At 42.6% G+C, this 27,579-nt stretch overlaps 1 protein-coding gene across 3 annotated transcripts in view; it reads right to left on the bottom strand.

Annotated features, from left to right (window-relative positions):
* Positions 1–168: 168 nt before the first annotated feature.
* The window catches only part of LOC115106827 (stromal interaction molecule 1-like), a 137,541-nt gene continuing 110,130 nt past the window's right edge, over positions 169–27,579 (bottom strand). For 2 of the 3 annotated variants that reach the window (XM_029629950.2, XM_065008114.1), the window contains exons 8-14: positions 24,051–24,228; positions 19,476–19,643; positions 13,992–14,092; positions 13,142–13,377; positions 12,675–12,761; positions 10,003–10,066; positions 169–7,630 (exon numbers count right to left, since the gene is read on the bottom strand). In XM_029629950.2, coding sequence (XP_029485810.1) covers positions 7,210–7,630; positions 10,003–10,066; positions 12,675–12,761; positions 13,142–13,377; positions 13,992–14,092; positions 19,476–19,643; positions 24,051–24,228 — 1,255 coding nt within the window. In that variant the 3' untranslated portion in view covers positions 169–7,209. The remainder of the gene's footprint in view (positions 7,631–10,002; positions 10,067–12,674; positions 12,762–13,141; positions 13,378–13,991; positions 14,093–19,475; positions 19,644–24,050; positions 24,229–27,579) is intronic. The other variant, XM_065008115.1, reaches the window with a different exon arrangement.

Consider the following 27,579-nt stretch of genomic DNA (forward strand, 5'->3'; position numbering starts at 1 on the left):
GAAAGGGCACCCTTAATTCCCGCGACTATGCCCTATTCCCTACAAAATACTACAAAAGTAGTGCACTTTATATGGATTAGGATTCATACCCAGTCACACAGCTGAGTTAAATGAGAGAAGAGAAGATACCTATCTGTGTTCATAATAATATTCTCCTTAACAAGTGAATGACACAATCAGAGATTTATATTTATTTGCTTTGCAAAACAAGAGGAAAACAAACTGTCTTCATAGTGCTGATTATTCCCAGACAGGAAGTTAGATGAAAAGCCAAGTCATGATACACTCAATAACATGCATACAATAACTATACTGAAACAGAGTAAACAGTGTGTGTGTGTGTGTATTTGTTACAAACCTTTAAATCACTTCTTTATCTACAGGTGGAAACAACCTACAGGGCACAAACTGGTTGAATCAACTTTGTTTCAATGTCATTTGACAACGTATTGCGAAGTGTAATTTGACATCACAATATGTCCTCAACCACAGGATTATCTCATCATAGTAACCACATTTCAACATAAACAAACCATGTCAAAATCTGTTGAATTTGTACCGTTAAAACAACGTCAGATCTTCAACGATCAGAAGAAAACAGTAGGCTTAGCAGCACCTCCTAGTGGAGAATTGATCTATCTACAGCTACCCTTTAGTCTCCCATCAAGGTTTTTAACCAAGCCCAGCCCTGCTTAGCTATGAGATTGATCGGTGACAATTATCAATGTGCTATCATGACAATGACTGTAGAACACTCCACTTAAAAATGAAATAGATCCCTGTTGCTATCAAAGTCATTCCAAAGGGTAAGTTTAACAGAGCAAATGAATGATGAAAGGCCGAAGGTTTGAAGCTCTGATTGATTTCAAATGTCATGATATTTAGTGCGTTGTTTGGTTGTCAACACAGCCAATTATCAACATTTGAAGGAGATGTATCTTCTGCTTGGAAGATTTAAATTGCATTTCAAGTTTGACTTGATTTACTCCTATTCTTTAACTTACTTTTTGGTTGAGATAGAGGTGTGAATCCAACATAACAACATGCCACTGGCATTGAGTAATGCCAGTGTGTTTGTATGCAGATGACTCAACACTATACATGTCAGCTAGTACAACGACTGAAATGACTGCAACACTTAACAAAGAGCTGCAGTTAGTTTCGGAATGGGTAGCAAGGAATAAGTTAGTCCTAAATATTTCCAAAAATAAAAGCATTGTATTTGGGACAAATCGTTCACTAAACCCCCCTAAACCTCAACTACATCTCGTAATGAATAATGTGGAAATTGAGCAAGTTGAGGTGACTAAACTGCTTGGAGTAACCCTGGATTGTAAACGGTCATGGTCAAAACATATTGATACAACAGTAGCTAAGATGGGGAGAAGTCTGTCCATAATAAAGCTCAGTTCTGCCTTCTTAACACTATCAACAAGGCAGATCTGTGGTTTTGTCGCACCAGTCGTGTTGTCAGGTGCCACAGAGGGACTTGGGAAAATTGAAGTTAGCTCAGAACAGGGCAGCACGGCTGGCCCTTAAAAGTACACGGAGAGCTAACATTAATGACATGCATGTCAATCTCTCATGGCTCAAAGTGGAAGAGAGACTCACTCCCTTACTACTTGTGTGTTGACATGCTGAATGCACCGAGCTGTCTGTTTAAAATACTAGCACACAGCTCGGACACCCATGCATACCCCACAAGACATGCCACCAGAGGTCTCTTCACAGTCCCCAAGTCCAGAAGAGACTGGTAACTGATGCAAGTAGTAGAATCAGATTTAAAAAGCAGGTAAAAATACACCTTATGGAACAGCGGGGACTGTGAAGTAACACAAACATAGGCACAGACACATGCATACACACACATGATAACACGTACACATGGATTTTGCGTTGTAGATATGTGGTAGTGGAGCATGGGCTTGAGGGCACACACTTTATGTGTTGTGAATTCTGTAATGAATGTATTATAATGTTTTTAAAATTGTATAACTGCCTTAATTTCGCCAGACACCAGGAAGAGTAGGGATCCATAATAAATACAAATAACAATCATTAATTTGTAGACAAACTGGAATTAAAGCCAGACTAAGTCTGTGGCACAGATGGAACTATCCAAGCAGAAGATGCATTTCCTTCAAGTTTTGATATTTAGTGGCATTGAAAACCAAACAATTCAATATTATTTTTGAAATACAATAAATAGCCTACTAACTTCTACAGGTATGGTGTGTCCCCCTCGGGACGGTTGAGCTAATGTTGGCTAATGCGATTAGCATGAGGTTGAAAGTAACAACATTTCCCAGGACATATACATATCTGATATTGGTATAAAGTTTAAATTCTTGTTAATCTAACTGCACTGTCCAATTTACAGTAGCTATTACAGTGAAATAATACCATGCTATTGTTTGAGGAGAGTGCACAGTTATGAACTTGAAAAATTATTAATAATAAATTAGGCACATTTGGGCAGTCTTGATTGTCATGCTCGTCGTAATGAGTAGACCAAGGCGTAGCGTGAGTAGAGTTCCACATATTTTTAATAAACCGAAACTCAGCGAAACAAAACAAACAAGCACAAACGAAACGTGAAGTTACTGGTGCACACAGGCAACTATCCGTAGACAAGAGCCCACGAATAACCATGGGGAAATGGTACCTAAATATGATGCCCAATCAGAGACAACGATAAATTGGGAACCATATCACCATAGACATACAAATTCACCTAGATGACCCACCCAAGTCACTGTCACGCCCCAACCAACACAGAGAATAAACAGCTTACTATGGTCAGGGCGTGACATTGATTAAAAAAAGAAAAGTTGAACAAAAATACAATGGTTCATTGGATCAGTCTAAAACTTTGCACATACACTGCTGCCATCTAGTGGACAAAATCTAAATTGTGCCTGGGCTGGAATAATAATTTATGGCCTTTCTCTTGCATTTCAAAGATGATGGTAAAACAAATACAAAAACACACATGGATATTTCTTTGTATTATCTTTTATCTAATGTGCTATATTCTCCTACATTCATTTCACATTTCTACAAATATCAAAGTGTTTCCTTTCAAATGGTGTCATGAATATGCATATCCTTGCTTCAGGTCCTGAGCTACAGGCAGTTAGATTTGGGTATGCCATTAAAGGCGAAATTTGAAAAAAAGGGTCCGATCCTTGTGGACAAGTTAACAAATTATACACTACATGACCAAAAGTATGTGGACACCTTTTCGAACATCTCATTCCAAAATCATAGGCATTAATATTGAGATGGTCCCCCCTTTGCTGCTATAACAGCCTTTATTCTTCTGGGAAGGCTTTCCACTAGATGTTGGAACATTGCTGCAGGGACATGGCGACTGGCGACTGTGTATTGCGCCCGGACCGCCACAGGAGTTGCTAGAGCGCAATGGGTCAAGGACAACCCAGCCAGACAAACCTTCTCCTTACCAGGACGGCGCTGGGCCAATTGTGCACTGCCTCATGGGTGTCCCGGGTCGTGGCCGGCTGCGACGCAGCCTGGGATCAAACCAGGATCTGTAGTGAGGCAGCTAGCCCTGCGATGCAGCCTTAGACGGCTGCGCAACTCGGGAGGACTCAAAAGATGTCTTCTTATGTAATAATATCAAGTGTGCCTGTCCAAGATAGCATGCATAGGTCATCGCAGGTCTGTGGAGATGTTCACAATTGCTGTAACAATCTGTGCAGAATCTCAAACCGCATCTATCACTTGCCCTATGTACTTTTAATGTAATATCATCTACAATCTAGGTCATTTGGTTCTGCTATAAGATAAAGCACAGTGATAAAACATGAATTTGTTGTATAAATAAACAAATATCTGGCATTGCATTCCCATTTGAACTCTGCTGTGCATTTAAATGGTTAAAAGCGCTGTGATAAACATTTCGCTGACAACTTAACAAAAAATCGGACATTATTTGTTCATTTGAATTTGGTTGTGCTTTTAGATGGTTGAAAGCATAGCGACTCCGGGATGCTGGCCTTCTAGGCAGTGTTGCAAAGAAAAAGCCATATCTCAGACTGGACAATAAAAAGAAAACAAAGAAAAAGCCATATCTCAGACTGGCCAATAAAAATTAAAGATTAAGATGGGCAAAAGAACACAGACACTGGACAGATGAACTCTGCCTAGAAGGCCAGCATCCTGGACTCACCGCTTTACTGTTGACGTTGAGACTGGTGTTTTGGGGGTACTATTGAATGAAGCTGCCAGTTAAGGACTTGTGAGGCATCTGTTTCTCAAACTAAACACTCTAATGTACTTGGACTCTTGCTCTATTGTGCACTGGGGCCTCCCACTCCTCTTTTTATTCTGGTTAGAGGTTGCACTTTTCTGTGAAGGGCGTAATACACAGTTTGCGATTTTCTGTGAAGGGAGTAGTACACAGCGTTGTACATGATCTTCAGTTTCTTGTCAATTTCTCACATGGAATAGCCTTAATTTCTCAGAACAAGAATAGACTGACGAGTTTCAGAAGAAAGTTATTTGTTTCTGGCCATTTTGAGCCTGTTATCGAACCCACAAACGCTGATGCTCCAGATACTCAACTAGTCTAAAGAAGACCAGTTGTATTGCTTCTTTAAATCAGCACAACAGTTTTCAGCTGTGCTAACATAAATTGCAAAATTATTTTCTAATAATCAATTAGCCTTTTAAAATGATACACTTGGATTAGCTAACACAATGTGCCACTGGAACACATGAGTGATGGTTGCTGATAATAGGCCTCTGTACACCTATGTAGATATTCCATAAAAATCAGCTGTTTCCAGCTACAATAGTAATTTTCAACATTAACAATGTCTACAATGTATTTCTGATCAATTTGATGTTATTTTAATGGACAAAAAATGTGCTTTTCTTTCAAAAACAAGGACATTTCTAAGTGACCCCAAATTTTGAACGGTAGCGTACATCTTTGGCAGGATACATTGGGCCGGTTTCCCAGACATGGATTGAGCCTAAACTTGGACTAAAAAGCACCTTAAAAAATGTGTGACACATCTACTCATTCAAGGTTTTTTCTTAATTTTTACTATTTTCTACATTGTAGAATAATAGTGAAGATATCAAAACTATGAAATGACACATATGGAATCATAGTAACCAAAAAAGTGTTAAATAAATCAAAATATATTTAATATTTGAAATTTTTCTAAGTAGCCACCCTTTGCCTTGACAGCTTTGCAAACTCTTGGCCTTATATCAACTAGCTTCACCTGGAATCCTTTTCCAACAGGCTTGAATGAATTCCCACATATGCTGAGCACTTGTTGGCTGCTTTTCCTTCACTCTGCAGTCCAGCTCATCCCAAACCATCACAATTGGGTTGAGGTCGGGTGATTGTGGAGGCAAGGTCATCTGATGCAGCACTCCATCACTCTCCTTCTTGGTCAAATAGCCCTTACACAGCCTGGAGGGGTTTTGGGTCACTGTCCTGTAGAAAAACAAATGATAGTCCCACTAAGCACAAACCAGATGGGATAGCGTATCGCTGCAGAATGCTGTGGTAGCCATGCTGGTTAAGTGTGCCTTGAATTCTAAATTAATCACTGACAGTGTCACCAGCAAAGCACCATCACACCTCCTCCTCCATGTTTCACGGTGGGAACCACACATGCAGAGGTCATCGGTTCACCTACTCTGTGTCTCACAAAGACACAGCGTTTGGAAACAAAAATCATCAGACCAAAGGACAGATTTACACCAGTCTAATGTCCATTGCTCGTGTTTCTTGGCCCAAGCAAGTCTCTTCTTCTTATTGGTGTCCTTTAGTTCTTTGCAGGAATTCGACCATGAAGACCTGATTCACGCAGTCTTCTCTGAACAATAGATGTTGAGATGTGTCTATGAAGCATTTATTTGGGCTGCAATTTCTGAGGCTGGTAACTCTTAATGAATTTATCCTCTGCAGCAGAGGTAACTCTGGGTCTTTCTTTACTGTGGTGGTCCTCATGAGAGCCAGTTTCATCATAGTGCTTGATAGTTTTTGCGACTGTACTTGAGGAAAATGTCAAAGTTTTGACATTTTCCGGATTGACTGACCTTCATGTTTTAAAGTTATGATGTACTGTCGTTTCTCTTTGCTTATTGGAGCTGTTTTGCCATAATATGGACTTGGTCTTTTACCAAATAGGGCTATCTTCTGTATACCACCCCTACCTTGTCACAACACAACCGATTGGCACGAACACATTAAGGAAAGAAATTCCACAAATGAACTTTTAACAAGGCACACCTGTTAATTGAAAGGCATTCCAGGTGACTACCTCATGAAGCTGGTTGAGAGAATGCCAAGAGTGTGCAAAGCTGTCATCATGGCAAAGGGTGGTTACTTGGAAGAATCTCAAATATAAAATATATTTAGAACTGTTTAACACTTTTTTTTGTGTAATATCATAGGTTTCTTCACTATTATTCTACAATGTAGAAAGCAGTAAAAATAAAGAAAAACGCTTGAATGAGTAGGTGTGCCAAAACTTTTGACTGGAATCAACTCCCCAAATCTATCTGTACCCACAGCCTCTGGAAAAGTAAAGTACCAAACCCCCTTCAAAACATAAAATAAAAAAAATAAAAACACTTAAGTACCCTTAAAATTAGAAATTACAAAAATAATATCAAATAAAACCTTGCTGGCCTGTATGGTCACAAACAACTTTATAAATAATATCTTTAACTATTGCTGCATTCACATTTAAAGCTTTAAACATTTCTTCAAGGCTTGGCCTACTCTGTAACGCTGTATAAAAAGCAAAGAGCTATTAGAAAAGAGTGGGAGTTGAACTGGTATGTCCAGAGAGAGACACCTCCGATAAGGCATTAGACGAGAATCGCATCGATGTAAATGCCATTTATCTAGGTCTTCTTTAGTCCATGTAACTTATTTATTTTTCTTTAGTCTATGTAACTTCTTTTTTTGTTTTTAGTCCATGTAACTTATTTATTTTTCTTTAATTCATGTAATTTATTTATATGTCTTTAGACCATGTCACTTATTTATTCTTAGTCCACAGCCATGTTCTAATATCCATACTAGTTGTAGACCCCTTCGAATGCATGCCCAATACACTGGTTTATTCTAAGTGGTATGCTAGCCTATAGTGTGAACAGCGGAAGTGTAGCTCTTTCTCTGTGGTGCCTCCCTGTGAGGACAGAGTGATATTACGCCTACTTCCTCTTCTTGAATATCTTGAAGGTGTGTTTCTTGCGCTCGTTGCTCAAGTCGATCCCTTCACCCGTGAAACAGCTGTCCTCTTCCAGGGGGCTCTTCTTTGCCTGCATGTGGGGAATACGGCTGTCCTCCTTCCCCGACCGTGCATCAGGGTCAAAGGAGGCGGGGCATAGGGAGTGTGTGGAGTAAGCAGGGGCGAGGGCGGGACTTCCTCCGCCGCGGAGCTCCCCAAGACTGGAGCTCTTCTCCAGGCCGTATGACATCATCAGGGGGCTGTCAATGGGAGCCCTGCTCCCATTGGAGCTGTGGCCCTGCTGGGTGAGGGGCTTTGGTGGGAGGGTCTTAGATATGGAGGTGCGCTGTGATTGGCTCTGGGACAGGAAGAGGGAGGGGTCTGAGTCAGACCAGTTCAGATCCCTGAGGGATGGAGAGAAGAGAAAGAGAGAGGGAGAGACAGCGAGAGTAGGTGAGAGAGAGAGGAATAGGGAGAAAGAGAGAGGTTAGGCTGGTAAGATACATAAATGATTGTCAGCAAAAACCAGCAAAAAACAAGCTTATAAAAAAGCAACTATCTAAAGCAAATTGAAATCAGATCTTTACACTAGAATCTAGATCTACAGATAAATGCAGTTAGCCGGGGGGGCACGTACAGGATTAAGGGATGGATTAAGGGATTAAGGGATGGAGAGGGCTGAGTGATAGGGTAGGTAAAGAGAAAGGGTGAGGGAAAGGGGAGGTAAAGGGAGAGGGGTGAGGGATAGGGTAGGTAAAGAGAAGGGGTGAGGGAAAGGGGAGGTAAAGGGAGAGGGGTGAGGGATAGGGTAGGTAAAGAGAAAGGGTGAGGGATAGGGTAGGTAAAGAGAAATGGTGAGGGAACGGGGAGGTAAATGGGGGAGGGAGGGGTGAGGGAGGGGTAGGTAAAGGGAAGGGGGGAGGGAGTGGTAGGTAAAGGGAGAGGGAGGGGTAGGTAAAGGGAGAGGGGTGAGGAGGGATGGGGTGAGGGATGGGGTAGGTAAAGGGAAGGGGGAGGGAGGGGTAGGAGGGATAGGGATGGGGTAGGTAAAGGGAAGGGGTGAGGGAGGGGTGAGGGATGGGGTAGGTAAAGGGAGGGAGGGGTGAGGGGAGGGGGGAGGTAGGTAAAGGGAGAGGGGTGAGGGAGTGGGTAGGTAAAGGGAAGGGGAGGGAGGGGGTGAGGGAGGGGTGGGTAGGTAAAGGGAGAGGGGTGAGGAAGGGGGGTGGGTAGGTAAAGGAGAGAGTGGTGAAAGGGGGTGAGGGGGTAGGTAAAGGGAGTAAAGGGGTGAGGGATAAAGGAGAGGGGGGGTAGGTAGGTAAAGGGAGAGGGGTGAGGGATGGGGTAGGTAAAGGTAGGTAAAGGGAGGGGTGAGGGAGGGGAGGTAAAGGGAGATGAGGGGGTAGGTAAAGGGAGAGGGGTGAGGAAAGGTAAAGGGAGAGGGGTGAGGGATGGGGTAGGTAAAGGGAGAGGGGTGAGGGATGGGGTAGGTAAAGGGAGAGGGGTGAGGAGGGGGGGTAGGATGGGGTAAGGGAGGGGGGGGTAAGGGGAGAGGGGGAGGAGGGGGTAGGTAGGTAAAGGGAGAGGGGTGAGGGAGGGGGTAAAGGAGAGGGGGAGAGGGGTGAGGGAGGGAGGGGTAGGTAAAGGGAGAGGGGGGTGAGGAAGGGGGTAGGTAAAAGGGAGGGAGGGGTGAGGGATGAGAGGGGTGAGGGAGGGGTAGGTAAAGGGAGAGGGGTGAGGGATGGGGGAGGTAAAGAGAGGGGGGCAAGGTAAGAAATGGAGAGAGGAGAATAAAGAGAAGGGAAGAGGATGGATGGAGGGCTAGAGGATGAACAAATGAAGCGTGAGACTATACTAGTCCCATGTGGCTCAGTTGGTAGAGCATGGGGGACCAGCATGGAAAAAAGTATGAAAATGTATGCACTCACTACTGGATAAGAGCGTCTGCTAAATTACTAACATGGAAAAATATAATGCATATGATCAACTACAGATTCAAAATCTCGTAAGAGAGACATATATGAGAAACATGCATGGGTCAAGCCGGGCCAGCTCATCCAAGTCATGCTGAGTGTGTGTTTGTGTGACTGAGTGTGTGTGTTACTATATGCTAGAGCATGTTGCCATGCTGAGAGAGATGGGTACCTAACTAAAGCTGCAGGAGTGAGTGAGTGAGTGAGTGAGAGTGAGTGAGTCCGTCCGTCTGTCTGTGTGTGTTTGTACCCAAAGCTGCAGGATTCTAAGCGTTGGGATCTGGCTGTGAGTGTGTGTGTGTGTGTGTGTGTGTGTGTGTGTGTGTGTGTGTGTACCCAAAGCTGCAGGAGTCTAAGCGTTGGGATCTGGCTGTGAGTGTGTGTGTGTGTGTGTGTGTGTGTGTGTGTGTGTGTGTGTGTGTACCCAAATCTGCAGGAGTCTAAGCGTTGGGATCTGGCTGTGTGTGTGTGTGTGTGTGTACACAAAGCTGCCAGAACGTTGTAGACTGGCTGTAGCGCCCCTTGTGGGTGGGAGATCAGACAAAGCCTCGAGAGACTGGAAATGGGAGTGGAAGAGCAGAGTGGAAAAACAAGTGCCTTCAGAGGACGGACGGACGGATGGCTGGGGAGGGGTGGACAGCGAGTGGGGAGGGATGGGTGAGGGAGGAAAAGAGAGAAGGCATAGGAAGGAACTCCAGCTGGACAATGGAGTGGCTGCGAAACTGGTGAGCGTGGGGCTGGGGTGGGCAGGAAGATTATAGACCACATCCCTTGCCCTGAGGACCTCCGGGTGAGCCTCTACCAACCTCTGATAGCCCAGGGCCAGTGAAGGGTCTCCCGGGCGCTGTCGCAGGGGCATCAGGTTGGGAGCTAAAGGAGGAAAGGAACACAAAAACATTATACACTGTATACTGCAGACACACATGCACACTCATCATAATGACACACAAATACACTATAATCCTCCACAGAGAGGAATGCGATATAAGGGTATGATACTGTACTGATAAAGCCTGGGAGTGTTTAGGCATAATGAAGCTGAGATTGGAGGTGGGATTGTGCAGAACCAGACTCAACTGCACCGTTGGAAAAATACTAAAGTCCTTAGCACACAGAGTCCCATGTATGTTTGCAGTAAAGTTTACAGTATTATTTTTTTCAATACATTTTATTTTTGTTTTCACTCCAAATACAGCCATATACATAAGAACAAAAACATACAGACGCACACAAACGACTACATCTCATCTGTCCAGACACGCATGCTCACACCCCCATCCCTACTGCCCTCATTATTGTTTGCCACTTGGCCTTAAATTGTACCAATGAGTTTTTCTTGGTCACCCATGCTATTTCAATAATAAATCATAACATTTTCCTAATGTGTTAAGGATGGCGAATTGTTTGATTTCCATGCTTAAGTATACGTTTTTTTCAAGATGAGCGATGAGAAGAGAATCGTCCAGCCCATTGGGTATCTCACTACACCCCCATGTGCCATGTCTTGAAAAATGCAGACAGACCGAATAAAACTACATTTATATTGTAATAGTAATACTTCTGACAGCCAACTTTCTAGCTCCGCCCATCGTTTTTGGACATCATCGCATTCCCAGAAAGCAGGGATTATTGAGTCAATATAAGTTTTACACTTAAGACATGACTCTGTCATTGTGCTGTATAATTTGTGAATTTTGTCTCTTGAATAATACATTTTATACATTTGTTTAAACTGGATTAAGCGTACCTTTTCGTTACTGGCAATTTCGTTAGTAATGCTCCAACTTTCCCTCCATCTTGTGCCAACAGTTCCTTTTAAGTATTTTTTTAGGGGGTAGATCAGCTTTAATATTGCAGTTAAGATTGTAGCTTCCATCAATGTCATTGTCTGCATCATTTTCAACCCCCATATATTTTTTTGTAAATACAATATATATATATATATATATATATATATATTTTTTTCTTTCTTCTAAATCTATTTTCCTTGATTATTTTCCCCTAACCCTACCACCCCTCCCCTAATTGGAGTAAACTAATGGCTTCTACTTCAAGCGTATACATACTATATATATTTTACAGACAGTATTTTACAATAGTCATCTTCTGTTTGTTTTTAATCCCATCCTTCAGCTACCCTCAACCCCCCTCTCATCAATCTCGGAAGACCATCTAGTTGGATTTCTATTTGCCATATATTTTTTAACTGTGCTGTTTCATAAAACTTCTGAACCTATATACATTTTACGGACACTTTTAAGTCTTGGTTATAATAGTTTATATATTTTTTTTAAAGTTCTTAATATAATGCATCAATGAAAGTCTGTTGTAGAATGAGAGTTTCGGCACAGATACTGTATATACACTGAGTGTACAAAACATTCGGTACACCTGCTCTGTCCATGACACTGATTGACCAGGTGAATCCAGGTGAAAGCTGATCCCTTATTGATGTCACTTGTTAAATCACCTTCAATCAGTGAAGATGAAGGGGAGGAGACAGGTTGAAATATGTTTTTTTTTTTTTTTTTTAAACCTTGAGACAATTGAGACATGGATTGTTTGTGTGCCACTCAGAGGGTGAATATTTAAGTGCCTTTGAATGGGGCATGGTAGGAGGTGCCAGGCGCACCGGTTTGAGTATGTCAAAAACTGCAACGCTGCAGCATTCTTCAGGCTCAACAATTTCCTGTGTGCATCAGAATGGTCCACCACCCAAAGGACATCTAGCCAACTTGACACAACTGTGGGAAGCATTGGAGTCAACATGGACCAGCATCCCTGTGGAACGCTTTCGACACCTTGTAGAGTCCAAGCACCGACGAATTGAGACTGTTGGCAAACTCAATATTAGTAAGGTGTTCCTGATGTTTTGTACACTCAGTGTATATAGGAAGTGACAGACATGCTAGAAATCATATTTTATCAGACGTTTTTATGTTCTGAGAAAATAAAGTGTTCTGACTGAAAACCCAATGTGCAAATATCCTGGTGTACCAGCCAGAAGACGTGGAGGGACAGAAAAACTGTAGACCTGCAAGTGGAGGTTAGTCAGCAACAGAGGGAGGACAGGAGAGGAGGATAAATAATAAACACCCCTTTCTGAAGGAAGAGTGAAAAAGGAGGAAGTCTTCCAGTTGGATAGAATGTCTGATTTGTAGAGAGATAGGGGGAGAGAGAAGGAGAGAAAAAGAGGGGAGAGAAAGAGAGAGGGCATGTGATGAGTGGTTATAAAGTGGCAAATTCTTGTCGCTTCTCCACAAGATAAGATCAAACCCCCCATCTCCCCGCCTCACCCCGTCCGGCTCAACTCCACTGCTCCTGAGAGACAGTGGACCATTCCACAGGTAGTGGAGCAGAAGGGGTAGTCTGTCTATGTGGGAGAATCCACAGAGGAAAGAGAAAAGGGGGGTTGGAAGGGTACATTAGTAGTGCTTTGTTAGGATTGGCAAGGAGAGTAAAGGAGGGTGGGCCCAACCAGAATACTTCCATGGGGATTGGCTGTCGGAGATGCCGCTCATTGGCCAGAGGTCACTCACTCGCCGGTCCATCTGCCAGGCCGCGTCTGAGGATAGCCAATCACGGGATAGATGATGAATGTGAGGAAACCAACCAATCAGGACAGAATATGAGGAGATCATCCAAAAGGAGAGTGGTGAGAAGATAGGATACCATTGACCTGGCACAGCTAATCACCAGTACAAGTCACTTGTTCAGGAAGAAGTGTTTGATACAATCAACGTTGTGCACATACAGGACAAGACAGGAGGGTGGTTAAAAGGCACTTTGATAGTTTTGTATTTTGCAGTTAAGGTTAGGATTGAGTGAAGGGAAACTGATCCTCAATCTGTACCACCGGGACACCTCATCCCGGAGCCACTAATACCCTATCTAACACAGAGTGATGTGTCGGTGGGCGAAGAAGCGCAAAGTGATGACACGTACACCGCAGCGTCCCTGGGGACAGGATATCCTCGTCCATGTCGTCTAAATCGTCTGATAGGATTAGGTGCTGCAGGGTCGGCGGGTGCAGGCCCAGGAAGGCGGGGTCTAGGTTGAGGGCAGCAGCCAGGGCGGGCAGACCGGGGTTATTGACCAATGGTAAGCCTGTAAGAGACTCCAACTGCTGCCAGCGGTGAAGTTTCTCCCTCAGAGCAGCCGTCACCTCACCTAGAGCCTGCCTAGAGAGGGGGGGTGACAAACAAGAGGAGCGAGAAAAGACAGAGTAAGGGGGAGAGAGAAAAATGGAAAGAGCCTCAAGGACCTTTGAGGTGTGTAACCCAACAAGGTAAAGTCACTTGGTCTGTTGGCTGAGAAATTTAAAGACATTTGGCTGAACAATGTAAAGTCATCTTGCTGAAAAACGTAACGTCAGTTGGCAGAACACAGTCAAGTCAATTGGCTGAAAAAGGTGGAGTCAGTTTGTAAAGTCTGTTCGCTGAACAATGTAAAGGCTGTTAGCTGAACAAGGTAAAGTCTGTTGGCTATGAAAGGTGAAGTCAGTTTGAAAAGTAAGTTGGCTGGACAAGGTAAAGTCGGTTGGCTGAACAAGGTAAAGTCAGTTGGCTGAACAAGGTAAAGTCGGTTGGCTGAACAAGGTAAAGTCGGTTGGCTGAACAAGGTAAAGTCGGTTGGCTGAACAAGGTAAAGTCGAAGGTAAAGTCGGTTGGCTGAACAAGGTAAAGTCGGTTGGCTGAACAAGGTAAAGTCGGTTGGCTGAACAAGGTAAAGTCGGTTGGCTGAACAAGGTAAAGTCAGTTGGCTGGACAAGGTAAAGTTGGTTGACTGAACTTACTTGGCAGTCAGGATCTTGTGATCAACGTCGTCCAGGGAGGAGCTATGAGCCACATGGAACGTCCCAAACAGGGTGCTCCTCTTCTTCTTGATCTTGTCAGCCTATATCATCATCATCAGCACCATCATAATTCACAAAACCACCATCATCAACTTTCTCACCAGGTTCATGTGTGTGTGTGTGTGTGAGTGTGTGTTTCTGTGTAACTAAATGACTATCGCCCCATATCACTCACTTCTGTCATCATGAAGTGCTTTGAGAGGCTAGTTATAAGGATCATATCACCTCTACCTTACCTGACACCCTAGACCCACTTCAATTTGCTTACCGCCCAAATAGATCCACAAACGATGCAATCGCCATCGCACTGCATACTGCCCAATCCCATCTGGGGAATCAGGCGGAATACCTAAGTAAGAATGCTGTTAATTGACTATAGCTCAGCATTCAACACCATTGTACCCTCAAAGCTCATCATTATGCTCGGGGCCCTGGGTCTGAACCCCGCCCTGTGCAACTGTGTTCTGGACATCCTGACGGGCCATCAACAAAACAAAGAAGCTGATCGTGGACTTCAGGAAACAGCAGAGGGAGCATGCCCCTATCCAGATCAACGGGACCGCAGCGGAGAAGGCGGAAAACTTCAAGTTCCTTACCGCTTACATATCACTGACAATGTGAAATGGTCCACCCACACAGACAGTGTGGTGAAGAGGCTGAAGAAATTTGGCTTGGCCCCTAAAACCCCCAATTGTGCATTTTACAGATGCACAATTGAGAGCATCCTGTCGGGCTGTATCACTGCCTGGTACAGCAACTGCACCACCCACAAACGCAGGGCTCTCCAGAGGGTGATGCAGTCTGCCCAACGCATCACCGTGGGCAAACTACCTGCCCTCCAGGACATCTACAGCACGCAAAAATATCATCAAGGACATCAAACACCCGAGCCACTGCCTGTTCACCCCGCTATCATCCAGAAGGTGAGGTCAGTACAGGTGCATCAAAACTGAGACCGAGAGACTGAAAAACAGCTTCTACCTCAAGGACATCAGACTGCTAAACAGCCATCACTAGCCGGCTTCCACACAGTTACGCAACCCTGCACCTTAGAGGCTGTTGCCCTATATACATAGACTTGGAATCACTGGCCACTTTAATAATGTAACACTAAATCAAATCAAAAACTTTGTCACATGTGCCGAATACAACAAGTGTAGACTTTACCTTGAAATGCTTACTTTACAAGCCCTTAACCAACAGTGCAGTTCAAGAAGAAAAATATATTTACCAAGTATACTAAAATAAAAAATAAAAATAACACATTAAGAATAACAATAATGTGGCTATATACATATATATATATACAGGCTAGTTGAGGTAATCTGTACATGTAGGTGGGGGCGAAGTGACCATATGTGACCATATGTAACAAACAAACAGCGAGTGTACAAAAGGGAGGGGGGGGGACAATGTATTTTTGAATATATATTTTTTTACATTTTATGAATTGAGTAGAAGCTGTTGAGGAGCCTTTTGGTCCTAGAATTGGTGCTCCGCTTGACGTGTGGTAGCAGAGAAAACAGTTTATAATTTGGGTGACTGGAGTCTCTGACAATTCTATGGGCTTTTCTCTGACACTGCCTATTATATAGGTCCTGAATGGCAGGGAGCTTGGCCCCAGTGATGCACTGGGCCGTTTGCACTACCCTCTGTAGTGGCTTATGGTCAGATGCCGAGCAGCTGCCATACCTGGCGGTGATGCAACCGGTCAGGATGCTCTTGATTGTGCAGCTATAGAACCTTTTGAGGATCTGGGGACCCATGCCAAATCTTTTCAGTCTCCTGAGTGGGAAAAAGTTCTGTTGCGCCATCTTCACAACTGTCTTGGTGTGTTTGGACCATGATAGTTCGTTGGTGATGTGGACACCAAGGAACTTGAAATTCTTGACCCACTCCACTACAGCCCTGTCGATGTTAATGTGAGCCTGTTCAGCCCGCCTTTTCCTGTAGGCCATGATCAGCTCCTTTGTCTTGCTCACATTGATGGCGAGATTGTTGTCCTACAGGAAAAGTGCTTTGAGTACACGTCCTGGTAATCCGTCTGGCCCAGCGGCTTTGTGAATGTTGACCTGTTTAAAGGTCTTGTTCACATCGGCTACCGAGAGTGTTATCACATAGTCATCCAGAACAGCTGGTGCTCTCGTGCATGCATCAGTGTTGCTTACCTTGAAGCGAGCATAAAATGCATTTAGCTCGTCTGGTACGCTCACGTCACTGGGCAGCTCACGTCTGGGTTTCCCTTTGTAGTTCGTAATAGTTTTCAAGCCCTGCCACATCCAATGGGCGTCAGAGCCGGTGTAGTAGGATTCAATCTTAATCCTGTGTTGACGCTTTGAAGGTTCGTCTGAGGGCATAGCGGGATTTCTATGAGCGCCCTTATTAGGGTCCTGCTGCTTGAAAGTGTCAGCTCTAGCCTTTAGCTTGGTGCTGACGTTGCTTGTAATACATGGATTCTGCTTGGGATATGTACGTACAGTCACTAGGGGGGATGACATTGATGCACTTATTGATGAAGCCGATGACTGAGGTGGTGTACTGCTCAATGCCACTGGATGAATCCTGGAACATATTCCAGTCTGTGCTAGCAAAACAGTCCTGTAGTGTAGCATCCGCATCATCTGACCACTTCCGTATTAAGCGAGTCACTGGTACTTCCTGCTTTAGTTTCTGTTTTTAAGCAGGAATCAGGAGGATAGAATTATGGTCAGATTTTCCAAATGGAGGACGGGGGAGAGCTTTGTATGCATCTCTTTGTGTGGAGTAAAGGTGGTTTAGGATTTTTTTCTTCCTCTGGTTGCACATGTGACATGCTGGTAAAAATTTGGTAAAACTGATTTAAGTTCACCGGCCACTAGGAGCGCCACTTCTGGGTGAGCATTTTCTTCTTTGCTTACGGCCTTATAGAGTTGGTTGAGAGCGGTCTTAGTGCCAGCTTCGTTTTGTGGTGGTAAATAGATGGCTACGAATGATATAGATGAGAACTCTCTTGGTAGATAGTGTGGTCTACAGTTTATTAAAAGGTACTCTACCTCAGGCGAGCAATACCTCGAGACTTCTTTAATATTAGACATCGCGCACCAGCTGTTATTGACCACCCCCCTTGTCTTACCAGAGGTAGCGTCTCTGTTCTGCCGGTGCATGGAAAATCCCGCTAGCTCTATATTGTCTGTATCTTCGTTCAGCCACGTCTCGGTGAAACATAAGATGTTACAGTTTTTAATGTCATATTGGTAGGATAATCTTAATCTCAGGTCCTCCATTTTATTTTAAAATGATTGCACGTTAGCGAGAAGAATGGAAGGCAGTGGGAGTTTACTCGCTCGCCTCCGGATTTTCAGAAGGACTCCCGATCTGTGGCCCCTTTTCCAGTGTCTTTTCTTCACACAAAAGGCGTGGATCTGGGCCTGTTCCAGTGAAAGCAGGATATCCTTCTCGTCGGACTCGTTAAAGGAAAAAGTTTCTTCCAGTCCACGGTGAGTAATCACTTTTCTGATGTCCAGAAGTTATTTTCGGTGGTAAGAGACGGTAGCAGCAACATTATGTACTAGTCACTTTAATAATGTTTACATACTACTCACCTCATATGTATATACTGTATGCTATTCTACTGTATTTTAGTCAATGCCACTCCGACATTGCTTAATCTAATTTTTATATATTTCTTAATTCCATTCTTTTACCTTTAGATTTGTGTGTATTGTTGGGAATTGTTAGACACTACCGCACTGTTCGAGCTAGGAACACAAGCATTTCACTACACCCGCAATAACATCTGCAAAATACAGTGGCAAGAAAAAGTATGTCAACCCTTTGGAAATACCTGGATTTCTGCATAAATTGGTCATGAAATTTGATCTGATTGTCATCTAGGTCACAACAATAGACAAACACAGTTTTAAACTAATAACACAAACAATTATACATTTTCATGTCTTTATTGAACACACCGTGTAAACATTCACAGTGCAGGGTGGGGCAAGTGGATTTAATAACTGGTTGACCCTCCTTTGGCAGCAATAACCTCAACCAAATGTTTTCTGTAGTTGTGGATCAGACCTGCACAACAGTCAGGAGGAATTTTGGACCATCCCTCTTTACAAAACTGTTTCAGTTCAGCAATATTCTTGGGATGTCTGGTGTGAACTGCTCTCTTGAGGTCATGCCACAGCATCTCAATCGGGTTGAGGTCAGGACTGGGCCACTCCAGAAGGCGTACTTTCTTCTGTTGAAGCCATTCTGTTGTTGATTTACTTCTGTGTTTTGTGTTGTTGTCCTGCTGCATCACCCACCTTCTGTTGAGCTTCAATTGGCGGACAGATAGCCTATATTCTCCAGCAAAATGTCTTGATAAAATTGGGAATTAATTTTTCTGTTGATGATAGCAAGCTGTCCAGGCCCTGAGGCAGCAAAGCAGCCCCAAACCATGATGCTAGCTCCACAATACTTTACAGCTGGGATGAGGTTTTGATGTTGGTGTGCTGAGACTTTTTTTCTCCACACATAGTGTTGTGTGTTTCTTCCAAACAACTCAAGTGTAATTTCATCTGTCCACAGAATATTTTGCCAGTAGTGCTGTGGAACATCCAGGTGCACTTTTGTCAAACTTCAGCAATGTTTTTTTGGACAGTAGTGGCTTCTTCCGTGGTGTCCTCCCATGAACACCATTCTTGTTTAGTGTTTTACGTATCGTAGAGTAGTCAACAGAGATGTTAGCATGTTCCAGAGATTTCTGTAAGTCTAGCTGACACTCTAGGATTCTTCTTAACCTCATTGAGTGTTCTGCGCTGTGCTCTTGCAGTCATCTTTGCAGGACGGCCACTCCTAGGGAGAGTAGCAACAGTGCTGAACTTTCTCCATTTATAGACAATTTGTCTTACTGTGGAATGATGAACATCAAGGCATTTAGAGATACTTTTGTAACCCTTTCCAGCTTTATGAAAATCAACAATTCTTAATCTCAGGTTTTATGAGATCTCTTTTGTTTGGGGCATGGTTCACATCAGGCAATGCTTCTTGTGAATAGCAAACTCAAATTTTGTGAGTGTTTTTTATAGGGCAAGGCAGCTCTAACCAACATCTCCAATCTCATCTCATTGATTGGACTCCAGGTTAGCTGACTCCTGACTCCAATTAGCTTTTGGAGAAGTCATTAGCCTAGGGGATCACATAGTTTTTCCAACCTATACCGTGAATGTTTAAATTGTATTCAATAGACAAGAAAAATACAATAATGTGTGTGTGTTATTAGTTTAAGCACACTGTGTCTGTGTATTGTTGTGACTTAGATGAAGATCAGATTTTAATTTATGCAGAAATCCAAGTAATTGCAAAGGGTTCATATACTTGTTCTTGCCACTATATGTGTATGTGACCAAAATGTTTTGATATGATTTGATTTCTGTATGTATGTGTGTGTCTCACCCCTTCTTTGGCCTGAAGTAGTTGTTTCTCAGCGCTCTGTTTCTTGATGTTGTAGTACTGGACCTCTATCTCATGGGTCAGCTGCAGCCAGGTCTTAAGGGCATCAGGGGGAGACCAGCAGGCCCGAGACTCCAGCTCCCGCTCTGCCTTCTTCAGGGCCATACGCACCTGGATACACACATACACACACAAGTATATACACAGGTATACGCACACACAGACGTATGCACACGTGCATGCACACATAAAAAAACGGATGGACACACACAGGTATACACACACACATACACACCCATGCACGCTCACAGACATACACACATGAATGTATGTTATGTGTGTGTATGAGTGTATGTGTGTGTGTAGGTGTGTGTAGAGGTGTGTATGCAGGTCAGTGGAGGCTGCTCAGAGGAGGAAGGGGAGGACCATCGTCAGTGACTTTTAGAAAAATTTAAATTGTAAAACATTAAAAAAGATATATCCTTTTTAGATAAAACTATACTAAATATATTCACGGCACCAAATAATTGATTAAAATAGATTGTTTTGCAATGAAGGTCTACAGTAATCCCAACAGCACTTTGTAGGGTAGCACCATGGTGTAGCTGGAGGAGAGCTAGATTCCGTCCTACTCTGGGTACATTGACTTCAATACAAAACCTAGGAGGCTCATGGTTCTCACCTCCTTCTTACACAGTAATTATGACAACTTCCAGAGGACGTCATCCAACCTATCAGAGCTCTTGCAGCATGAACTGACATGTTGTCCACCCAATCAATGGATCAGATAATTAATCTAGTACTGAAAGCATAAGCTACAGATAGCTAGCACTGCAGTGGATAACATGTGGTGAATAGTTGACTCAAAGAGTGAGAAATGCAATAGTTGAAAAGTTTTGAACAAATGAACTTCTTCAAAAATGAAGGATAAGTGAGAGAGAGAGAGAGTATACATTTTTTCCATCTACTTTTTCCAGCTAGTTTACCCTACTCAAACATGCTATGTTAGCTAGCTGGCTATCAAACACAACACTGGAACTTTTCCAAGTCAAGGTAAGCTTTTGGTTTTACTAATTTATTGCCACCGGGGCCCGCCGGTGTAACTGCTAAACTGTTAATTGACTATACACTGTAAAGTTACTGCATGATTGTAGTGGGTTTACTAACACGCTACTTCTATTAGCTATATTGACTATGACGTTACTTACGTAGCTAATATGGTGACAACGATGTAGGCTGTGTGTAGGTGTTTTTGCCTGGTCACATACAGCTGATGTGTTGTGCATTGAAATCCACAAACGAAGGGAAAAGGTGAGAGGAGGAGATCGCATAGATGTGAGAAGGAATACAACGTGGCTGCTATGAAAGTGAACGGTGCTTACGCATGATCAGGGGTGTATTCATTCCACAGATTCTGTTGAAAAACATTTCTTAAACGGAAGCAAACGGAACAAAACTGGGATAAACATACCTGCATTTTTCCAATAGAAACTCTTGTTTGCAACTGTTGTACTAATGAATACACCCTAGATCCGCTAGATGCAGGCAAGAGTGTGCAAGACAGTATTGAATGTGTCAATATCTGTCCAAGTGTCACTGTTTTAATTTAAAAATAAATAATTGCATACCAAATTTAAAAAATAATAATAGTTTTTTAGCCTGATCTTCAACATTTTTAAATTTAATTGAGAGAAATATAATCTCTATTGTTCTCTAATTTTTTTTTATGTTGATTGTATGAATCTCAAAATTGATAGTATTACATTTACTTATGCAAGATTTTATTAGGTTGGTAGATGTTTAAATGATCAGTTTACCTATCCTTATTCAGCCAAAATAACATGTGTTTCAGTGTCAATCGTAGAGATAAATAGGACTCTAGATGTAAATAACTCATTTTGGTATAGACATTGTCATTGAGGGCTTTCACTATTTACATTTACATTTACATTTAAGTCATTTAGCAGACGCTCTTATCCAGAGCGACTTACAAATTGGTGCATTCACCTTATGACCTCCAGTGGAACAGTAGTGCATCTAAATCTTTTCAGGGGGAGTCTAAAAGTAGTCTGTCAATCTGTCAATGATTGGAGAGCATTGTCTTCTTCAAATTGGTTGCCTATGGTTTGTAAACTTGCAAATTTGAAGACCACTTTTCAAGCAGCCTTTGGCTTTCAAGCTGTAAAGTCCATGGAGAATAAGAACACCTTCTCCCAGCTGATAGGAAACTCTGTCACCACCGATAAATCCACTATAATTGAACATTTCAAAAAGCATTTTTCTACAGCTGGCCATGCTTTCCAACTGGCTACCCCTTACCCCGGTCAACTGCACTGTACCCCCCACAGCAACTCGCCCAAGCATTCCCCATTTCTCATTCTCCCAAATCCAGTCATCTGATGTTCTGAAAGAGCTGCAAAATCTGGTCCCCTACAAATCAGCCGGGCTAGACAATCTGGACCCTTTCTTTCTAAAATGATATGCCGGAATTGTTGCAACCCCTATTACTAGCCTGTTCAACCTCTCTTTCGTGTTGTCTGGTTGGTGGTTGAAGATATCCCTCTAGTGGTGTGGGGGCTGTGCTTTGGCAAAGTGGGTGGGGTTATATCCTTCCTGTTTGGCCCTGTCCATGGGTGTCCTCGGATGGGGCCACAGTGTCTCCTGACCCCTCCTGTCTCAGCCTCCAGTATTTATGCTGCAGTAGTTTATGTGTCGGGGGGCTAGGGTCAGTTTGTTTTATCTGGAGTACTTCTCCTGTCCTATTCGGTGTCCTGTGTGAATTTAAGTGTGCTCTCTCTAATTCTCTCTCTCTCGAAGGACCTGAGCCATAGGACCATGCCTCAGGATTACCTGACATGATGACTCCTTGCTGTCCCCAGTCCACCTGGCCGTGCTGCTTCTCCAGTTTCAACTGTTCTGCCTTATTATTATTTGACCATGCTGGTCATTTATGAACATTCGAACATCTTGGCCATGTTCTGTTATAATCTCCACCCGGCACAGCCAGAAGAGGACTGGCCACCCCACATAGCCTGGTTCCTCTCTAGGTTTCTTCCTAGGTTTTGGCCTTTCTATGGAGTTTTTCCTAGCCACCGTGCTTACGAACGCTCAACACCAGTTGAATATGGCAAGAAAAGTGTAATTAAACTGTTGCCAGCAGCACAGTTACAGTCACCAACGCTCTGGATAACATGAAAACAGCCTAACCAGCTCTGCTAGGGGGAGTAAAATGGGGTGTTCTCTCATTTGTGTCTGGAATTAGCTGGTAAGACAGTTAGCTTGGGTGCTTGACGGCCTTTGTGAGGTCAGAACGCTCAAATCAAAACTCCTCGGTCAGAGCGTCCAGTGTGTGCTCTGAATGCTCAGAGAGCGAAGGGCTCTGAATTTATTAAAGGACAATCTGAAAACGCTCTGAATTTACCAACGCCCTGAGCTCACTATGAGTGCACTCCAGATTGAATTCACAAACACACCCCATAGCTAGCTAGCTACATGTCTTAACAAAATACTCCTTTATGCAAGTAACCATTTCAATAGAATGTCACTGCGACAACTGTTGATAGACGTAGCTACTTAGGCACTCGTCTGAGTATGCCAGAGCGCAAAATAACTGACAAATTTACAAACGCTCAACACCCGTTGAATAATGCTGGTGTCAGTAAACGTTGGCAAAAGAAAACATCAATTGTTGCCAGCAGCACAGTTGCAGTCACTAACGCTCTGCATAACATGAAATCAACCTAACCATATCTGCTAGGGCGAGTAAAATGGTCAGTGAGCTGTTCTCTCATTCGTGTCTGGAAGTACCTAGCTAGCTAGCCGACATTAGCCAGTTAGCTTGGGTGCTTGACTGTTGTTGTTAGGACAGAATGCTCAGATCTCTTAAAGCTTAAGAGGGTGTGAACGATGCTGAATGGGTGTAGACAAAGGGCTCTCCAGTAGGTACCAAATCATTCAAAGAACATTTTCTCAAAAGTGAGGTTACAAGTTGATTAACTTTCAAAGCAGAATTACTTTCCCATTGTTCCTTAAATGTAGTTTATGATATACCATTTTGTAGCTCTGTGTCTCTGCTTTTATCCAATGTAAAAAACACAATTTCACATTTGCTACAAAAGATCGAATCAAGGCGGTGTGTATAAAAATGTGTATAAAAACATGTCTTCTCATCAGGTGAATAATAAAGGCAAGTCGAAGTAATCAACATTTTAAAATTAATAGATTTGGTGGAACGCTTCAACAAAGTACTGAGAAAAGCGTCTGAATACTTATGTAAATGTGATATGAGTTTTTAATATACTTGCAAACATTTCTAAAAACCTGTTTTTGCTTTGTCGTTATGGGGTATTGTGTGTATATTGTGTATTAAAAAAACGATTTAATCCATCTAATGTACAAAATGTGGAAAAAGTCACAGGGTCTGAATACTTTCCAAATGCACTGTATACAGGCATATATATTTGTGTGTGTGTGTGTGTTAATGTGTGTATGCTGTGTATGTACAGTATACAGGTGTATGTGTATAAACAGGTGTGTGTATGTACAGGTGTACTGTATGTTTGTATGCAGTGTGTGTACCTGATCCAGCTCTTCCTCAGCGTATTTCTGCCTGCTCCACTCGTTCTCTGTTCCCTCCCGTAGCTTACCGAGTCTCTGGGCCTCTTGCTTGGCTTCGTTGATCTCGTCCCTCAGACGTTGCTCCAACGTTACCTTCTCAACCTCCACACTACGATGCTCCTCCTGGGCGATCTGCAACCTACAGAGAGAAGGAGAGATGGGGGAGAGCGAGAGAGCGAGAGATGAGAAAGAGAGGGCAAAAGAACATAGTGGCAGGTGTCATGATGTTGCCCTCTTTGAGTACAGCGAGCACCATCCTCCGCTCTCTGCTTCTACAACCAGACTGCTGTGGTCAGAGGTCGTAAATTCCTGAGAAGACCTCATGGACACACAGTTATAGAGTCGTTTTTCATGGAGACAAAGGAAATCCTACCACCTCACAGAACTTGAGGTACGAACAAATTTCATGTTCCAGAGAAAGTGTAAAAGATCGGCGAAGAATCCAGCTACGAACTGGTCCGTTTGGCACAACTTGGGCAGCTCAAGAGAGGCGTTGTGGCCACATTACCATAACGCTGTTTATATAATAGCCTCAGATATTAGGTTTACATCCAATTGTTGTATAAGATGAATGAGTGAGTATGATACTGTTTGTATAATTGTGTAATATGATTGTGGACTGTTTAATAAAGACAAATACAATTCCCTTTTGATTTGAACTAAATCAGAGGACCGCCCCTGAGCCCAGTTAGGGTCAGACATCCTGTGACAGCCCTCTTCTGCCATTCCGAATAAAACCCAACTTTGAGAAATTATCAGCAGACCAAGCTTACTGCAATTACGAGAGGGCTAAAGGTGTAGACCATTGCTGAATCTTTTTAACCATACCACGTGGTTAAACTCTTAGAATATCGATACCGACAGAATAAGAACAAGTCTTTGATATTGATTACTAGTCTGCAGCTAGGAATTCGGTATCATTGAACGCGAAGAACGACAACCGCCGAAACATCTATATAAACGAATGTCACTTTGAACTATCCCCTCTAACCAAGACAGGAGAGAGAGAGGGAGAGAGACGGACAATTCTTCAAAAGAAAGACTTTTCACCAGCGATCAAGACGACACACTGAGTGTAAATATATATATTGATTGCAATTGTTCCCGAATGAGTGAGCGTTTATGTGTAAAGGATTAGCATTTTAATTGTTATAATTACCTCTGTAGTGACTTCTTGTTAAAACCCCCACTCCCCTTTTGTCAAACAAGCCGCCATGCCGGGTCAGTCCACATTCTATCATTTCATGTAACCATATTTACTGTTTGTTTAAGCATTTCTGTGAATTACTTATTTAGTAATAAATAAATGATTTAAGACAATTGATGTATGGATGACTCATAGTGAAAACTGGGTTCGTGCAGATAACCAACAATTTCCGACGTTTGGAATGAGACTAACGTGAGGTAAAGTAAATAATTAATTAACCATTAATATGAAAATATCTGAAAGGTTATATTGGGAAATTATAACTTTGTAATCTGAATACTTTCCTTGGTGCCCCAACTTCCTAGTTAATTACAGTTACATGATTATTCAGTTTAAACGGGTAACTAATTACAGAGAATCTTTGATAAAAACGAAGCCTTCAGTTTAATGATAGTAAAGACACGACACAGGAGATGAAGGGAAGACAGAGAAAAAGTGAAAGAGTGAAATAGAGAGAGGATCCTCTTGAAACTAGGGGGCACTATTTTTATTTTTGGAAAAATAACGTTCCCAAAGTAAACCGCCTATTTCTCAGGACCAGATGCTAGAATATGCATATAATTGACAGCTTAGGATAGAAAACATTCTAAAGTTTCCAAAACTGTCAAAATATTGTCTGTGAGTATAACAGAACTGATATTGCAGGCGAAACCCTGAGGAAAATCCAATCAGGAAGTGCCTCTTATTTTGAAACTGTTATGTTCCTATGCACCCCTATTGGCCATTGAAAGGGATATCAACCAGATTCCTTTTTCTACGTATTCCCTAAGGTGTCTACAGCCTTTTGACGTAGTTTCACGCCTTTATGTTGAAGAATGAGCGTAAACGACTACATTGCGTAAGTGGCCAGCTGAGGGCACTCAGAGTGATTCTTGCGTAAAAGACAGAGGTAGTAATTTTTCCTCTCGCTCCTACTGAAAAGCTAATTGTCCCGGTTTATATATTTACGAATAGATATTTGAAAAACACCTTGAGGATTGTTTATAAAAAACATGTCATGTTTCTGTCGATATTATGGATCGATATTATGGATATAATTTTGATTTTTTTTCCGGCGTTGTCGTGACCTCTATTTCCGGTGGATTTCTCAACATAACGTGACCAACAAACGGAGGTATTTTGGGTATAACATTTTTTTTTATTGAACAAAAGGAACATTTGCTGTCTAACTGGGAGTCTCGTCAGTGAAAACATCTGAAGATCATCAAAGGTAAACAGTTAATTTGATTGCTTTTCTGATTTTCGTGACCAAGCTTCCTGGTGCTAGCTTGACATAATGCTATGCTAGGCTATCGATAAACTTACACAAACGCTTGTCTTGCTTTGGCAGTAAAGCATAATTTCAAATGCTGAGATGAGAGGGTTGATTAACAAAAGGCTAAGCTGTGTTTCACTATATTTCACTTGTGATTTCATGAATATGAATATTTTCTAGTAATATTTTTTGACCTTTGCGCTATGCTAATTAGTGTAGTTCATGACAATTCTCCCGGATCCGGGATGGGTAGTTCCAAGAGGAGGATTAATACACTATTCTTCACCCGGAAGGACTCTAACATCATTCATGCTGCTCATTCTGTGAGTAAGCGAATGCTCCGACCACTGCATCTTTGACCAGTGTTTTTGGCTTACTGCCCCGCATACTGCAAGTTCTCCGCTTTCTATCTGTTTATCATAATGTTGCTTGTGTGTGTTTGCCATTTCACTTGCGTAGCTTGTTTTTTGGGAGGTGGGGTGTGGGCTGTGTTCACAAACACATTGTAGCTCACAACACGCTTGTAATACTAGACAGGAAAATGCTGCAAAACTCAATGCAGAAGAGGAATATGTATTCAGTACTACTCTCCATGAACAGCTCGATCAACAAAAAGAGTTCAATAAATATCAAATAGATCTGCAGGAAAATAACTTTAAGTCCGTCCTGCAACTCTTTATGGATTCTACCAACAAAAGGGTTGATGATCTGTTTAAGGATGTAATGGAATTTAAACACAGTTTGGAATTTACACAGTCGGAGGTGGAGTAACCAGCCAGACCACATTCAAAACCATGTCTGAGGATTTCGCAATTTTCCAAACAACACTTGACAAGCACTTTTCCCCCCAAAAACAATCAAGGCACAATAACATTTTAATTGATGGAATTAAGGATGTAAAGACTGAAACACAGAAGTCAAGGCCAAGAGACTCCTGGCAGATCAACTCAAAATGGAGAGGGTGCATAGGAATTCCACTTTCTTCGCTATAGTGGTGAACTGCTCAGGTTCAAAGACAAGGAGAAGAT

This window comes from Oncorhynchus nerka, linkage group LG23, assembly GCF_034236695.1.
Source record: "Oncorhynchus nerka isolate Pitt River linkage group LG23, Oner_Uvic_2.0, whole genome shotgun sequence".
Taxonomy (NCBI): Eukaryota; Metazoa; Chordata; class Actinopteri; order Salmoniformes; family Salmonidae; genus Oncorhynchus; species Oncorhynchus nerka.